Here is a 17,003-nt window from a genome sequence, read left to right on the forward strand (position 1 = left end):
GCTAGGTGGTAGCTCTGCACCAGGATTTCCTCCTCCTAGGTCGTCGAAACAACAAACCGAACTACGGAGCGAGCGGGGTGAGAGAACGTCCGAAACTGCCTCTGACCGCGACTTTTAAACTCTTTTTTTAACAGATTAGTAGCGGGATTGGGCGAGAGACTGGTTAAGAATAATAAAAGTTACGATTGTGCCCCGACTACATTTTACAACAAGGTAAGTTAGCTGTAAAATGGCGGAGAGCTATGTGGAACTTAGTTGATTTGTATTTTGCTAGCCAGGCTAGCTGTGGAGGAGCACAGAGCGCGGATGTCTGCGTGAACCGAGTCGCTGCGCTAGCTCGCCGTACAGAGCTAATTTGGTCGCTAGCTGGCTAGCGGAGTTAATTTTCGGCACAACTGCTGAAATTACACAGTTTGTAGCACAAAAGAGCGCTCTGTTGTTTTTACGTACACATTTACCCGCAATTTATTTGTAAACAAAGTGTTTGGTGCTTATGCAATACGGTACTGGAACTCCCGAGGCAAGATGGAGGACGCAAGGACGTGATGTTTTTTTTAGGTAAGGCTAGCGCTAGCTGTTAACATGGCTAACTAGCGGTACTTGTTATCCGCTTGTTAAATGCCGTTTAACTATTAATATGTGCTTACTTTGGGACCCGTTTTATCTGTAAGTGTTATGTGGGAAAAGCGGACTTTATTCTCACGTTCAAATGGTTGATTAGCGTCATTGTGTATTGGCTAATTTTTTTTTTTTAGCTTAGGCTAGTACAGTAGAGCTTACGCTGTTTTGTTGTTATGATGTGGTCTTACAGACGTAGCGACCGAGTTTCTAGGTGACAAATCTGTCTGAAATAATTCGTAAATGTTCGCCGCCTTGCTTGTTCGACAACAAGCAGCCAGTTTTTGCCGAGTCGTGCATGCTTAGTTCATCAGATCTGAACTAGCTGACGTCGAGGAAAAGACACCGAGATCCTCGGTTCCTTAGCTGGTGGCGCTAGCACCAGCGGCGCACCGGTGTCAATTTTGACAGGAGCCGACGAAGAGCGCAGCTGCGTCGGCGTGGTTGGAGAGAATTGAGACGGTGATTTTTTGAAATCGCTGTTAGCCTCCATTCACATAGACCTGGTTCAAGGCTTCGCCTCTCTCGACGTGATACTCTGTTGCTTCTCTGTTACAACTTTGTAAGCGGCGCAGCCCGATTTGGCGCCACTTTTTCAGTCTACACCCATAAAACCGTGTCGACTTGTCAGGTACGATCCCATCACGAGCGGGGAAACGCACGTAATCGTAACACCTGAAGAAATACTGTTTTGAGATAAGTTGCTACCAAACGCATGTTTTCAATAGTTTGCCCTGCGCTTTTCTTTCTTTTTTTGGATGTTTACTCGTATTTTCTAAGGAACATATCTTCTTATAAGCGCCGCTTTGCGGCTGTAGAACATCGACATCTTCTGAGTTGATTCCAATCGTTTCATTAAATTGTTCAGATCCTGTTTATGTAATTTATATACCTCATGTAAGTTGCACTGGACCTTCTCCCAGAGCGGCAAATTGCACGGGTGGAGTTTGTTTGCGTTTCCCAGGACTGAACATTTTTGTCTCTCTTGGCGTTTTAATTCCAGCCCTTCATTGCAAAGGACGCGTTTGCATTTCTTTGCATTGTTAGGGAAAAAGAAAAAAAATCAAAACACCCAAAAAGTTCTGCCTACTTTTCAAGGTGATATGTATGGATGTCTATTTCACAACCGTGCAATGCGGCCTGTTGATGTTGAGCCTGCCCTTTCATTGGTTTACATATGTATTGGGCGGAATGGACAGCACCATATTTGGTCTTTGAGGATGAAACTCTCTGCTTGCCTGCATGACGTTATCCCTAAACCAAAAGAACCGAGGAAAGAGCAGCCAATAGGAGGACAGCAAGCGTGACAGTAGAGTTTGTGTCCGCCCCCTGTTACCATGTGAAACTTTTTTTTCCCCTCCTCTTTAAGAATTGGTTTCTCTCTACAGAGACCGATTAATGTTATCACATTATAGTTTTCTCTTGATTTGACGCTATTTATTGAAGTGTTTCTTAATATTGCTTAAATAGCTTTTTTTGAAGCTTTTTCTTTTGACTATTTTCTAGGTCACATGCAACCTCCCCCGTCTCACTTTTTGAGAATAATCTTAAGTCAGTTGTAAAGTTGACGTTAACCAGAAGATGTTACAGAAATGATAGCAGCACCAGAGATACAACCAGAGTTCGCCTACCCTCAGTAAGTAACTACTTTTTGTTTGTCATATATACACACAATTTGACTTGGGCTGGTGTATGATGCTCACTAATTAACAAACATACACTACAGTTCCACTGTAGAATAGCAACCATGTAGCCAAATGCAGTTTAAAGCTACATTCGGTTATCAGTGATGAATTGCAACAGTATGCACAGTCGCATACTAATGCACAGTATGCAACTGTGCATTAGCTTAGTTGCATACTGAGCTAATGCACAGTATGCAACTGTGCATTAGCTTAGTTGCATACTGAGCTAATGCACAGTATGCAACTTTAGAAACAATCTAATTGGAAATTTGAAACTGCCTTTTTAAAACCTTGGTATGTCTTTGTAGTGGTGACTAGCCCAAACCTACAGGCAATGTTGAAGTTGATATAAATGTTTAATCTGTTACTTTTTCTGCCTCTTCCAGGGACACAGATACCAGATTCTCCTCAGACACAGACTTCTCTGAGGATCCTGATGGAAGAAGTGGAACTACAGCTAAAGGAAAGGTATGGAAAGCACAGATTTTTCATTAGATATTAGCAAAAGTGTAGAGTTGTATTTGTAAACGTACCTCATTTTGGTGCTCTGTTCTTTCTGCAGGGTGGGAAGAAAGGGAAGAAGGCGGCAGGGGAGAAGGGCAAAGGTGGAAAGGGAGCAGGCCGCATAAATGGCCACCATCAGGAGAATGGCATGGAAAACATGATGCTGTTTGAGGTGGTGAAAGTGGGCAGGAGTGCAATGCAGGTAAAAAAAAAAACCCCTGATATGATAGTAGAACAATAATAGTTACTGTTTTCTGGCAGTATTTTAATGTTTTTAAATGTATTTATTCCTCTTTATCCCCAGTCTGTTGTTGATGAGTGGATTGAGTCCTACAAACATGACAGAGATGTTGCATTGCTAGATCTCATCAATTTTTTCATCCAGTGCTCAGGATGTAAAGGTATTTAAGTTCAAAAGTCATTAAATGCCAAATATACGTTTCCTAAATTATTCCTCCCTTTGGCAGCGTAGTAAATGTGCTCTAACTAGTCTTTATCCATCAGGCGTGGTGAGTGGTGAAATGTTTCGCAATATGCAGAACTCTGAGATCATTCGACGAATGACAGAGGAATTCGACGAGGTAAAGCATCTCAGATATCATTACTATAGTTTTTTTTTCCACTAATTTATATGTTGTTGTTTTTGTTGTTCCCCCCCAAGATGAGCAGAAAACCGATTTTCTTTTGTAGTTTTTAATTATGTTTGTTTTGCTGGTCTCCCTTGTAGGACAGCGGCGACTATCCTCTCACCATAGCCGGGCCCCAGTGGAAGAAGTTCAAAACAAACTTTTGTGAATTCATTTCCGTGCTAGTGCGTCAGTGTCAATACAGTATCATCTATGATGAGTACATGATGGACACGGTCATCTCCCTCCTCACTGGACTATCAGATTCCCAAGTCCGAGCCTTCAGACACACCTCAACGCTGGCAGGTAAGTTTAAAAAAATATACACTTTCATTTTTTACAAAATTGCAAGTAAGCTTGATTTTTGCTATGGTGAAATTAGTTTCTTCTAAAAGCCAAAGTGATGAAACGGAAGCAGAGATGCACCAGTCAGGCCTTTTCTGATTGATGCTATTTCAGGTTTAAAATAGTCTGGTCTCATGATTTTTGTTTCCTTTGTTTTAAAGACTGTTAATGCATGGAAAAAACAATGAGCTGCAGGTACTTTGATGTAAAACACAGTTTGAAGTCCAGTTTCTGACTAAAAATAAAGCAAAATTTAGATCATCCCCATTAACACATTAATTCGTATGTCCCTAAGCCGATTTCTTTTTTTGTCATACCTTAAAAGTGCATCACAGTACTTGCTGTTGGTTGATGTTTGTTTAACATCAACCAACTTTGCTTTGCTGGATTTAAAATGCAAAAAGAAAATTTAACTATTTTTGTTTTTAGCTAGTTTTATTATTACTCGAAATGCTAACAACGAAAATAAACATATTGACATTTCTGGACATACCGAGAGAAATCTATTTGTGCACATAACATTAAAATATAGTTTAAGTGTATTGCTCGGCTTATGTTGACCTGATTATTGAAATGATTGAAACTGCAATACTTATCTAGCCATTGGAAAAAGGAAAAGAAAATCAAAGCAACAAGTTCCCTACATTAAGCTTTTTTGTTGTTTTGTTTTGTGTAGGAACTGATTTATTTACATTTTGCACCAAAGCTTTTGACAGTTTTCTGACCTCTGGTTTCTGTGAAGGTTTGACTTGTCAATATGGAGTAATAATTTTTACAATTTTGATTTTTTTTATTGAGAATAATATGAAAAACATATAAAATTAACATTCAGAATATTTTTTTTTCTCCCACTATTGGTCAACTCATCTTTGCATAAAGAATAGGGAAGACATCTCACCTGGTGTGTGAAAGCAGATGTTGGAAAGCAGGGATTTACTAATAAGACGCAGAGGCGTCTTAACATCAGTCCCACAGACTGACATGACCCTGCTGCAGCTGATTAAGATAAATTAATTAACTCTTCTCATCATACCATCAAGTTCTGTTGGAGCCTGCTAATGACCCATTCATTCGATTCAGACTTGCAGAACCAAAGAGACGTTTAAAACATGTAGAACATGTTGTTGACCAACTGTTGGCACTACTGGTTTAACACAAACACAAAATAATTATGGAGTTCACATTCTGAACTTGCTTTAGGATAATTTTTAGCTGTTAGCACAGTTTAGCAACAAAAGCATTGGTATCTATATTTAAATGTATAGATTTCCCAAAAGTTAAACTTTTCTACCTCTACAGACGACGACTAAAACTCATAAACACAACATGGAAGCACTGTTATAAAACACTCAGCCTTAATGCTATCTGCTGAAGTCCTCACTCTCGTAGCCTGAGTGAACTACAGAATTGACTCGACTAGTACAAATTACAACTTCCTTTTTGCCTTTGTTATGTCTAACTTAATTTTTAAACACATAACTGACATTGAAAATAGCTAACTTTTTAAATCACTTCTTTAAACTTCCACATACAAGAGTTGTCAGCACAACCTGGCGGAGCTTAAAGATGCCATTCTTGAGATTCTCACTGATCCGAGCCAATCAAACTGAAAATTGGCCTAGTCCCGTCACCGGTTTTTTCTATATACATCTGTAAGTTGCTGTTCCTTTCATATACACAAGGTGTTTCATGGCTCACAGTTGGTGTTGTACAGAAAGAGTTTTGGTGTTTCTACAGCGATTCACACACATTGCTTTGCATCAACTTTTGTCTCTGTCATTTATGTCTTTCCTGACAGCTATGAAGCTGATGACCGCCCTGGTGAATGTAGCTCTAAACCTGAGCATTAACATGGACAACACCCAGCGCCAGTATGAAGCAGAGAGGAATAAAATAGTTGCTAAAAGAGCAAACGACAGGCTGGAGCTTCTCCTTCAAAAGCGTAAAGAGGTGAGCACCGCAGACTCACCAGGTGTTTAGATGCAAATATAAGACCACATAATTAATAATATTAGTAGTAGTTGTTGGTGAAGTAGCAATAGGTAAAACACTGTACAATAGAATAGTAAACAGTTTGTTTCAATGTTACTTCTTGTTGTTCGGGAAGTTTCGTTTTGCATGTATTTTGTGCTTGGGTTTCCTCCATTATAGGCATGGCAGACGTTACTTGCCCTGTCAGGCTAAACATCACTTGTTTGTTTATAAAATGTTTTGTAATACACCACTAACAGTGATGGTAAAGGTTGGTTAAACTAAGTTTATAGTTGACACACCGACCTAGGTGTGGATTGTAGCTGGTCACCTTTCATTCAAAATGGTCTGTTTGGAAGGTGTTCGTCCAGAGCAGTTGTGCAAGTATGAAGGCTCTCCTTTCAGCAAATACTGCACCAACGTAAATGTAAAACAGAAAAGCCTCATCGTTCTCTCTGCTCCTGTACGCTCAGCATGAACCTCGGAAAGTGTGGCCACACAGCTAGGTTTATAGTTGAGATATTGAACTGGGCGCTTGGGCGCCAACGTACGTGTCAAGTATAAAAACCTCACCACTGGCTTTGCTCACGCACGCTCAACGAGAACTTTCAAAAGCGCATCCATATACCGGCCAAGTTATAGTCGCGCATTAGAGTTTCGCTTTGAGAGCTTGAGACTGAAGTGAACTCATACATCTTTCTGACCAAAGTATAATGAGTCTTGTTCTGGCTCTGTGGCTGCTTTTGCTATTTGGTCAAGTTAATACCGATGAGCCACATACAGACAGGTCTTTTTCATCCAGAGTATTTCTTTCAAATACTGCATTCACTTGGATAATCAATCATCACTAGAAAAGCAAAACATTACTAAACAGATTATTAGGATTTGGGAAAACACAAGACTTAATACAACAAATATTTAAGTATCGTCAATAATGCATCGTTGCCTCATCAAATTTCCTGTCAGCTTTTAACATTTTTACTCTAAACTCTGTGGTTCGCTGGTGGACTTCCTTAGCTCCCCTACCACCAGACTCAGCAAGTTTTCTGGGTGATTCCCTGTGTGATTCATTGAGTCACCCACCAGTGGGTCGGGGTATGAGATGCTAAACGATGCCGCATGCTAGCTGCTCTAATGCTACAAGCTAAGGCTGCAACACTGATGTTTAACAGCAACTTTAGAAGGTCAGTAGTACTCCTGCATCTGCCACAGTGAAGCAGTAAACCACCGGAAGGATACAAGCTAATGCTGTCTATGTACATATTAGCTTCACCGTGTTCTCCTATGGACAAATTAGCGTGACGCCTCAGTCGGCTACTAAATACTGAAGCAACATGACAAACCAGTGAACCCTCCCTTCATTACCCCTCCATATGCTAATTTGGCTCATGATGACACCAGTTGTTGGTGGGGAAGAAAAAAAAAAACCAACATTGCAACCTACCCTGCTGCTGTAGTTGATAACGAAAGAAAATATTCAGCAACATTTCCAGAAAGACAAAAATGTGATGCATGATATATCGGCACCAACATCTGTATCGACCGATACTAGTGATTTTAAAAAATATATCGGTATCAGTCTGATTGGAGAAATAAAATACCTCCCTAATATTTATTTCCAACTTTTTGTGGGAGAGTGGGGAGCTCGGTGGTCATGTAGTAGTTATTTGATCATGTGATATTGTTGAAATGCAGTGCTGCTATTGAAGGAGTGAATTTCCCTTGCTGTTAAGATGATCTCGTCCCCCGAAACTCTATATACTCATATAAGATGAATTTACTGTTATATTTTGCATCAATGTATTTTTTTATTTTGCAGTTGGCATCATTCATGTTGAGTAGTTGTTGCAGCCCTAATGTGGAGCTGTAATTTGAGAGTAAGTGTGTGGGTGAATAATAAAGTGCGGTCGTGTACTACTCTTCTCCTAGCAATGTGTTAATACTAATGCAACATTTACTCGTTTCTCTCTTACTGCGGACGCTATAGATCAGCTCGTGAATCATGAGTTGAGTTTCACCAGTTAAACTTTATCACATTTCCTCTGACATTTGGTGATGGACGTTTGCTAAAGACATCTAAAAAGCAAAAAACCTTTGTGAGGTTTTCCCACCAACTCAGTCCCACTGCTAAAAAGAAGATGTGTGGTTTTCCACAGCCAGATATCCAGGCTGGAGGATCTTTTATGTTATTAATTTCCAGTTTGGAAACGTTTTTGGCCATGAACTAGGCAGATTAGGAACAAAACTAATTCAGGAGTTCAACGTTTTGATTGGTTGTCCATCTCCGTTAGCGCTCTTCCAGCTCTTTAGTTGGTGCTGAAGTGCCTGTTTACCTTTGCAATCAGTTTAGAGGCATGAGCAAAAACAAATGCTACTGTTCTGATCAACCAGGAAGTGGAGAGTGATTCTATTTATAAAAGCCTGTTGCTGACTGGATGAAGTTTTTTTTTCCCCTCCCCCCAGATCAAAACTGTAACTCAGTCGGTGTTAGAGCTGAGCTGCTCTGCAGGGTTATTTAGCGTACGATTCCAGTTTGTTATACAACAGCGTCCATACAACCAGGCACCCATCTGTTAGCTCAGCTTGCAGAGGTGTGACATTGCGAACCGTCACACATGGTTTGTTTCAATCCCTCCAGTTATCGTTGTTTAGGATTCCCATTTGACTTGCTGTTGTTTACTTTAAAAAAAAAAAATTCTTCTGTTTTATTTCAGCTCCAAGAAAATCAGGACGAAATCGAGAACATGATGAATGCAATTTTCAAAGGAGTGTTCGTTCATCGATATCGGTACGTCTCTGAATAAAACTTTTTGTCGCAGAGAAGACAAACTCAAAATCTAGACATCCACTTTCCTGAACGGCTTCTCGTGCCCACAGAGACTCGATAGCAGAAATCAGGGCCATCTGCATAGAGGAGATCGGTGTGTGGATGAAACTGTACAGCGATGCCTTCCTCAACGACAGCTATCTGAAGTACGTGGGATGGACGATGCATGATAAGGTACCGTGCTCTTCAGATTCATCTTTGCTGCTGTTATTGGTAAACTTGTCGACTGTAGGTTTAAATATGTTTTTCACGTGTGTATTTAAAAAAAAAAAAGTTTGAATATCCCGCGCTGTTTCTGACTTGATTCCAGCAAGGGGAGGTACGTCTGAAGTGTCTGACAGCTCTGCAGGGCCTCTACCACAACAGAGAACTCAATGCAAGACTGGAGCTCTTCACCAGCCGCTTTAAGGTCAGCACCACCTGCTGGACGAATTTAAAACTGCAGTGATGATTTTAGTTTTCCTAAGAATGGGGAAAATAAAAACACAGCACATGTTGCTGTGTTTTTATTGTGATGAATGACTTATTAAACCAGATTTTTCTCTTTATGTTAATTTGTTTTTAGGATCGGATCGTCTCCATGACTCTTGATAAGGAATATGATGTTGCAGTACAAGCGATTAAACTGCTCACACTAGTCTTAAAGTAAGTCTGTTAGTTTTAACATGTAGGGATGGGCAGGTGTGAAATAAATTAATTGGTTTACATAAGTTTCAAACAAAAATTCTGTCATGTTATTTATTTTTTGTTATTTAAAACAGAAAAACATCAGTTATTCCTGCAGCTGTTTAAATGTTAAAATTATTATTGGACTTTGATTTGTTTTTATTTTGGTGTAAAGATTGAAGCAAGAACAGAGAGTAAATACCAACAAAGATTATTAGTCATTTCCAAATTAGTATTGCTGAGAATATTTTTGTATTCTTGCTCTTTATTAATAATCACAGCAACCAGGCTTTGTTTTGATGCGTTTAATGAAGAGGGGAAAAATCAGATTTTTCAGTGTTTAACCTGTCTGAGTAAATCAAGGAAAGTTTTTACTGATTCTGATATCTGACCAATTAATTGATGCAATTCTGGGCCATCCACTCAAATGGCCTTAAAATGTCTTAAATTCAATCAAACAAAGTCACACAGGTCCTAAATTTGTCATGGCAGGACTATACCATCTTGTACATTCTGTTTTATGTTTTTATTTATTTTCAAATTGTGGATCGTTTCTGTCAGGCAAAAGTTTGAGTCACACTCAGACATTATTGCGTTCTGTGGCTCGAGACGGCTTCCCTTTTTAGCTAGCCAGCTTGTTAGCGTTTTTGCGTCCATCGTGGATAAGTGTGAATTTATTTCTCAGTTGGCCGGACGAAGTTTGCACGTTTCTGTGGCAATGCAGAATGTCACCACAGAATGTTCTGCATCTCTGGCGCAGAATTCCATTCTTAACGTTCTTAAAAAGTCTTACATTTAAGTAGAAACCATTCCACACATGGAAATAAAACTCCTGTCTTGCTGGCATGTTGGTAAAAGGACTTAAAGTTGTGGAAAAAGTTTTTTAAAACTTGCAGCTTCGGGTAGCTGTGAGCTGTTTGGTAAAGCTGCTCGTGTTCGTCTCTGCAGTAGTACGGATGAGGTCTTGACGCCCGAGGACTGCGAGAGCGTCTACCACCTGGTCTACTCGGCACACAGGCCGGTTGCAGTCGCAGCTGGAGAATTCCTCTACAAGAAGTACGTCAGAACTTATTGAGCTTGTTTTTCTGTATTTATAAAATATATATATATAAAAAAAAACAGATACGAGACTCTCGCTGCTGTTAACGAAGGATTTTCCTTGCAGATTGTTCAGTCAGCGAGAACCAGAGGAGGAGGGCGCCCCGAAAAGGAGAGGCCGGCAAAGCCCCAATGCCAACCTCATTAAGACCACTGTCTTTTTCTTCCTGGAGAGCGAGGTAAGCTTCTCACTTCCCGTTCTCTGGTCGCAGCACATTTATCCGCTTCGTGCGGGGCTGACTCTCTCCGTCCTTCAGCTCCATGAGCACGCGGCTTACCTGGTGGACTCCCTCTGGGAATGTGGTGCAGAGCTACTGAAAGACTGGGAGTGTATGATCAGCTTACTGCTGGACGACCCCATGCCAGGAGAGGAAGGTACGCCTCCTTTTCCTTCACAACGTCCTGCACTAAAAGCATTTATAAAGCAGAAATGTCGTCCAAATGAAGCTGATTGTTTGGGTGCGTGTAGCTCTTACAGATAGACAAGAAACAGCTTTGATTGAAATCATGCTGTGCACTGTGCGTCAAGCTGCTGAATGCCATCCACCTGTTGGAAGAGGAACAGGCAAGAGGGTAGGAGGGATGCTTTCTTTCATATTCCTGACAATAGATTATGATTCTGTATTTTCTAGACATGAATACACATGTGGGAAAATAATAGCATGTGGAATATTTGTTTTCTGGACATTCTTTAATTTTTTGTAAGCTCTAAAACTTCCTTCATTTTTTGGACCATTCTTCCTTTTTTTACCTCCTTTTCTTCTTCCTTTTTCTGCCTTGATTTTTCTTTTTCCTATTTTACTGCCTTCTTTTTTTTCCTTCCTTCTCTTTTTACTTCACTTTTTGCTTGCCATTATTCCTTTGGCTTCCTACCTTCCTCTTTCCTTCTTTTTTTTACTTCTCTTTTTTTCATTTTTACCTTTGTTTTAACTTCCTTTTTGCCTTCCTTCCACTTTTACTTTCCCTTGATTTCCTTCCTTCTCCCTTTCTTAATTTTCTGCTCTTTCCTTCCCCTTTTGCCTTCCTTCAGTTTTTATTTTCCCTTGCCTTCATTCTTTCCTTCCCTCCATTTTCTGTCTTTTCTTTTTCTTTCATATTTTTGTAAAGGTCCAGGAATGCTGCTAATCTCAGTCTATTAAAATGTGGCGAATGGACACAAAGAGTGGCTCTTTGTACACTTTAAACATGTCACGCTTGCCGCCATCTTTAGTTGCTTTGACTTTCCATCCAAAGCTTTTACGGTTGTAGAAAAGCAAACCAGTGTCATGGACAGTCTTCTAACTAGTTTCCAACTCTTGATCAGGTAATGACGGCGAAAGAGAAGAAAACCCAGCTGGACGATCGGACACGAATAACAGAGCTCTTCGCCGTGGCTTTGCCGCCTCTACTTGCCAAGGTAGCTCCGCATCCAACTTTTGTTTCTATCAAGAATGATTCCGACAAACGTTGCAAAAAATAATAACAATATCCTGGAATGTATCTCTACCCCCTCCTTGCAGTACGCTGTCGACGCAGAGAAGGTGACTAACTTGTTACAGCTGCCTCAGTACTTTGACCTGGAGATTTACACCACAGGACGTCTGGAGAAGGTAAGACGAAGGAGAATTATTTAGACTTTCTGGCTTATGTGACTTTAACAAAATGTCACAACATCAGCTTCATCAGCTGTACAACTTTAATGTGTTAATCTATGCACAAAAGATGAGATGATTAATCGGTGAGAACCAGAATGCTAGTTTTTTTATGTCATGTATAAAAAAATATGTGGGAAAACAGGACACGTCTACCCTAAGTGTTAAAAAAACAGATGTCAACAATATCCAACTTTTTTTTTCTAATTTAACTATGTTTGTAACCGTGTATTGTTTAATTTTTCTGCCAGTGTTTACAAAAAACATTTTATTCATCCCAGTTGTGCTTTTCTTAGTAATCTTTATCATGAGCTTCAAAATAAAAACTTTAGGTTCAACTCGAGACCCAATATTTTGTTGGTATTTTACATCACTCCACTTTACTGCATTAAAATTCATCAGCAGCAAGTGTGTGGGAATCTCTCAGCTCTTCCTGCTGAATCGTTTCTCATCAGATTTCCCCGCAAAGGTCAAATTTAACCGTATTAGCCTGGAAGGGGAGAACGGACCAACCTGTTTATCAAAGCATTTGTATCTTTTTATTACTCCAAGAAAGATGCCCGGGCGGCTCCGCTTTACATGTATCGATCCCTTCCTTTTTAATAAAAACCCAGCCTCCTCCGGGGCAGGTTTGTTTTCCAGGATAAACGATCACTCCGATGGTTTGGGACACTGAAAACACGCGGGCTCGTGTTATCTCACCGATCCAATAATCCTGCTTTGTACCGCCGGGCCCGAGGCGAATTGTTCCAGCTTCCCTCTTGTTATTGTTACTAATAGATTCTTCCTCCAGAAAATGCGGTTAGCGTCGGCTATTGATCTGTTTACCGCTCTCCTCAGCACCTGGAGGCCCTGCTGCGTCAGATCAAGGAAATAGTGGAGAAGCACACAGACACTGAAGTTTTGGAGTCGTGCTCCAAGACGTACCACGCCCTCTGCAACGAGGAGTTCACAATCTTCAACAGGGTAGACATCGCTCGCTCGCAGCTCCTGGACGAGCTGGTGGACAAGTTCAGCCGGCTACTGGAGGACTTTCTACAAGAGGTGGGAGCCGCGTCTACCTGGCGGCGGTTTTTATCAGCATCTAGAGCTTTTGGAGTCAAACTTTCATTTTCATTTTGGGCCACATCCAGCTCATGAATGTTCTCAAACATATGGATTAAAAATCCATGAACAAACTGCTAAAATATTAATAAACGACATTTTTTCACATTGATCAGTTCCTCTAGAATTTTGAAATTGTTTCTGTGAATTTTATTTAAAAGATTTTCAATCAGAATCATTGATTTTTGTGGAGCTAAAATAGAAATATCTTCAACAAATTTAGCACTTATGCATGTTGGTAGATGTCACTCCTCGTTACTCCCCGTATTGATGGCGGATGAAAAGTTCACTTTTAGTAAAACGGCAGCATCGTAGAATTAATACTGCCACCTGCAGGTTGGAGTTGGCAGTCACTTAAACCCAATGTTTTTGATCATTTTTGCAGAAAATTTCCAATAATCTCACAATCATGCTTTTGCGTGAAGAAGTGCGGTAATGTGTTCATTTTGCGCGAATTTCCGTTATCATGGATTGACGTAATTCGGCAGTATATAGTTAAAATGGCTTTGATTTGATTAAGAGACTAATATTTTAGCAAACAATTATCTGATTGCATTCTGGAGGTACAAGCTACGGCGGGCCAGATTTGATCCCCATGCCTCGAGTTTACACACGATTTAGTCCTTTCTTTTGTTTGTTTTTGTTTTTCTCTCTCTCTACATAGTTTAATTATAATAATAAATCTCTCTCCAGGGTGAAGATGCGGATGAAGATGATGCTTATCAGGTTTTGTCGACTCTAAAGAGGATCACCGCGTTTCACAAGTATGAACCCATCACCACATCGCCGTACCGATGCGACTTTCCTCCATCTTAGAGCATCGTTAACATACGGTGGTGTTTTATTTGTCGCAGTGCCCACGACCTGTCAGGGTGGGACCTCTTTACAAGCAACTTCAAGCTGCTCAACACGGGTATAGAGAATGGAGACATGCCTGAGCAGGTAATGAAACATCCACAGCCGCTCACAGCGTGTCTCAAAAGTATTCACACTCCACTACGTTTTTCCCGTTTTTATCGAGCTGTAATGCATTTTTATGTGATGGTCCAACACAAAGCAGCGCATAATTGTGAAATGGTTTTCAAAAATGAAGCTAGTAAGACACAGTTAACCCAGGCGAGAAGGCAGGTAAACCAAAAAACTTGGCATAACTAGAGGCTGGAATATGACTCAAATTATGACAAAGCATTTTGCTAGACGATAAATAGTCCAAGAAATTATTTTGATAAACGATAATATTGACGTTTTGATACAGTTTTCAAGTAATATATTGATAATGGCATAATGATGCAAGTTTGCCCTCTCAAAGACTAACAAACTTAACTTTGTAAACAACTCTTAACACTTAAGAGTCCATTTAAAATGTCTTCCATTTTAAATGGAAGACCTTTAAAATGTCCAAAATAAAATAACTGAAAATGATAAATAAAAAGAAACAAAAACACACAACTGAAACCATAAATGAAAATGGATTGTAATGTCGCTGTAAACAAAATCTCCCTGTAAAAATATTAATCATCAGAATGAAAATGATCAACTCATTTTAATTTGTCGTGCGGCAGACTTGATGGAGGTTCAGTTTTCAGCAGGACAATGATCCTAATCATAGAGTCCGACCTAAGGCTAACTCATATTTTCAAGTGGCACAGTCAAAGTCCAGGTATAAATCCAACTGAGCATGTGTGGTAGGCCTTGAAAACCAAGGCACCAGAACGCTCTTCATGTGATCTGACTTCACTTGAGCTCTTTTGAAAAGGATGAGTCTGTAGATTCTCAAAGATGATAATTCTGCTGACGTACCTTGAAGTTTGTGCTCTTGTAGCAAAATGTGAAAAGATTTAAGAGTTATTAATACTTTTACAAGGTGCTATGGAGTCTAAATACAATATTATTGATCATCTTTGTCTTTTATTGCCTCTTTTGTTCTCCTGAGCAGATAGTCATCCATTCGCTGCAGTGCACCCACTACGTCATTCTGTGGCAGCTGGCTAAGTTGTCCGAGGGCAGTTCCAGAAAGGTGAGGACTTTCAGTCTCTGTTTTGAAGTTAAATTGAGGAAAAACATGTTGAACATCTTTAATAAAGTGGGTCTATTTTGCTGTCAGGATGACATGGTCAACCTCAGGAAGCAGATGAGGGCTTTCTGTATGATGTGCCAGCGCTACCTCACCAACGTAAACACGGCCGTCAAAGAACAGGTGACGCGGGGCGGGAGGAAAACCTGCAACATAAACTCCGCTCGACTTGTAGATGTTCTTGTGCGTAACATTTTCTCATCCTGCTCCAACAGGCGTTCACCATCCTGTGTGATCTTCTGCTCATCTTCAGCCATCAGATGGTCTCGGGAGGCAGGGAACACCTGGAGCCTTTGGTTTATTCGCCAGAGGACTCCTTACAGTCGGAACTGCTGTCTTTCATCCTGAACCACGTCTTCATCGACCAGGACGACGACACAAACAGCACAGGTACGAATTAAGATCCGAGTTTCTAGATCACCTGCAGCTGCCGCGGTGAACTCCTCACCTATGATCTTCTGGTGTTTTTTGCTTTTAGATGGCCAGCAGGACGACGAGGCGGTAAAGATCGAAGCTCTGCACAAGAGGAGGAACCTCCTGGCTGCCTATTGTAAGCTCATCATCTACTGTGTGGTAGAAATGAGGACTGGAGCGGACATCTTCAAGCAGTACATGAGAGTGAGTTTTACTTTGTTCTTCATCGTAATAGTAATAATAATAATAATAATAATGTGAATTTGCAAGAACAAAAGCTGAATCAGTGGTGTTTGGTTTTCTGTGTCTCAGTATTACAACGATTATGGTGACATCATCAAGGAGACCATGAGTAAGACTCGACAAATTGATAAGATCCAGTGTGCCAAGACGTTGATTCTTAGTCTGCAGCAGGTCGGTGAACAAGCTCGGTTTGGCTCGGCAATTGTTATTAAACCGATTCGAAACGTTTAGTCAGTTTTTCTAATTTTCAGTATTTTATCTAACATTTGGACATGTTCAATGTTTGTTTGCTCGTGTGTACTCTGGCTGCAGCTGTTTAACGAAATGCTGTCTGAACTGGGTCACGGGTTCGACCGCTCCTCCTCCTCGTTCTGCGGGATCAAAGAGTTGGCGCGCCGGTTCTCCCTGACCTTCGGCCTCGACCAAGTGAAAACCCGAGACGCCATCGCCATGCTCCACAAGTAAGGCGTCGTTCTGTCCTTGCTGCTTCGCTCTTGTTGATTCTGTATGTGAAAGTTCAACAAATGTCGCCTTCTGCTGTGTTACCTTTTGCAATGCAGGTTTTCTTCTTTTCTTTTTTTGAGTTATTATACTCTAGTTCAGTGTTTCCCAACCCTGGTCATCCAGGCATACTGCTCTGCATGTTTTAGATCAGTGGTGCCCAAAGTCGGTCCTCAAGGGCCGGCATCCTGCATGTTTTAGTTCCCTCCCTGGTTTAACGCAGCTGGATCCAATGATGGCTCATCAGAAGACCTAAAGAGAACATTGACATGCTGAAAAGGTTGTTACTACCACCAGGGAGAGAACTAAAACCTGCAGGAGGCCTCGAGGACTGACTTTGGGCACCCCTGATTTAGGTGTTTCTCTGCTTCAAGCACACATGATTTCAATTGATGGCTGACTAACAGGCTGTTACTGAACTGCAAATGTCTGAATCAGGTGTCTTAAATCAGGGAAGCATCTGAAACTTGCTGGGCAGTGTGCCTTGAGGACCAGGGTTGGGAAACGCCACACTACTTGACGATTAATCGATAACTAACAATTTAGTTGTTAATGTTTTCAGTAATTAATTGCAATTCCTAAATTAGTTGATGATTATTTCAATAATTTATCACTGTAACGGCAAGAAACATTAGTTTTAATGGAGATTTCTGTGACGAATTGAATAAATAAAACATGAACAAACGTCCAGATCAT

The 17,003-nt window shown here is 40.6% G+C and overlaps 1 protein-coding gene across 4 annotated transcripts in view; it reads left to right on the forward strand.

The window, feature by feature from the left end:
* The window catches only part of stag2b (STAG2 cohesin complex component b), a 27,943-nt gene continuing 10,940 nt past the window's right edge, over positions 1–17,003 (forward strand). For 2 of the 4 annotated variants that reach the window (XM_028008462.1, XM_028008466.1), the window contains exons 1-27: positions 23–213; positions 2,125–2,254; positions 2,690–2,771; positions 2,866–3,009; positions 3,112–3,208; positions 3,312–3,388; positions 3,535–3,739; positions 5,577–5,728; positions 8,464–8,537; positions 8,627–8,750; positions 8,887–8,985; positions 9,142–9,221; positions 10,191–10,298; positions 10,408–10,519; positions 10,598–10,715; positions 10,810–10,913; positions 11,644–11,736; positions 11,840–11,929; positions 12,812–13,015; positions 13,769–13,839; positions 13,930–14,017; positions 15,012–15,092; positions 15,180–15,272; positions 15,365–15,539; positions 15,628–15,767; positions 15,876–15,977; positions 16,119–16,267. In XM_028008462.1, the coding sequence (XP_027864263.1) occupies positions 2,211–2,254; positions 2,690–2,771; positions 2,866–3,009; positions 3,112–3,208; positions 3,312–3,388; positions 3,535–3,739; positions 5,577–5,728; positions 8,464–8,537; positions 8,627–8,750; positions 8,887–8,985; positions 9,142–9,221; positions 10,191–10,298; positions 10,408–10,519; positions 10,598–10,715; positions 10,810–10,913; positions 11,644–11,736; positions 11,840–11,929; positions 12,812–13,015; positions 13,769–13,839; positions 13,930–14,017; positions 15,012–15,092; positions 15,180–15,272; positions 15,365–15,539; positions 15,628–15,767; positions 15,876–15,977; positions 16,119–16,267 (2,906 nt within the window). In that variant the 5' untranslated portion in view covers positions 23–213; positions 2,125–2,210. Of the gene's footprint in view, positions 214–297; positions 559–2,124; positions 2,255–2,689; positions 2,772–2,865; positions 3,010–3,111; positions 3,209–3,311; positions 3,389–3,534; positions 3,740–5,576; positions 5,729–8,463; positions 8,538–8,626; positions 8,751–8,886; positions 8,986–9,141; positions 9,222–10,190; positions 10,299–10,407; positions 10,520–10,597; positions 10,716–10,809; positions 10,914–11,643; positions 11,737–11,839; positions 11,930–12,811; positions 13,016–13,768; positions 13,840–13,929; positions 14,018–15,011; positions 15,093–15,179; positions 15,273–15,364; positions 15,540–15,627; positions 15,768–15,875; positions 15,978–16,118; positions 16,268–17,003 lie in introns of those variants that run through there. The other 2 variants (XM_028008464.1, XM_028008465.1) reach the window with 2 other exon arrangements.

The sequence above is a fragment of the Xiphophorus couchianus genome, chromosome 23 (assembly GCF_001444195.1).
Source record: "Xiphophorus couchianus chromosome 23, X_couchianus-1.0, whole genome shotgun sequence".
NCBI classification, from domain to species: Eukaryota; Metazoa; Chordata; class Actinopteri; order Cyprinodontiformes; family Poeciliidae; genus Xiphophorus; species Xiphophorus couchianus.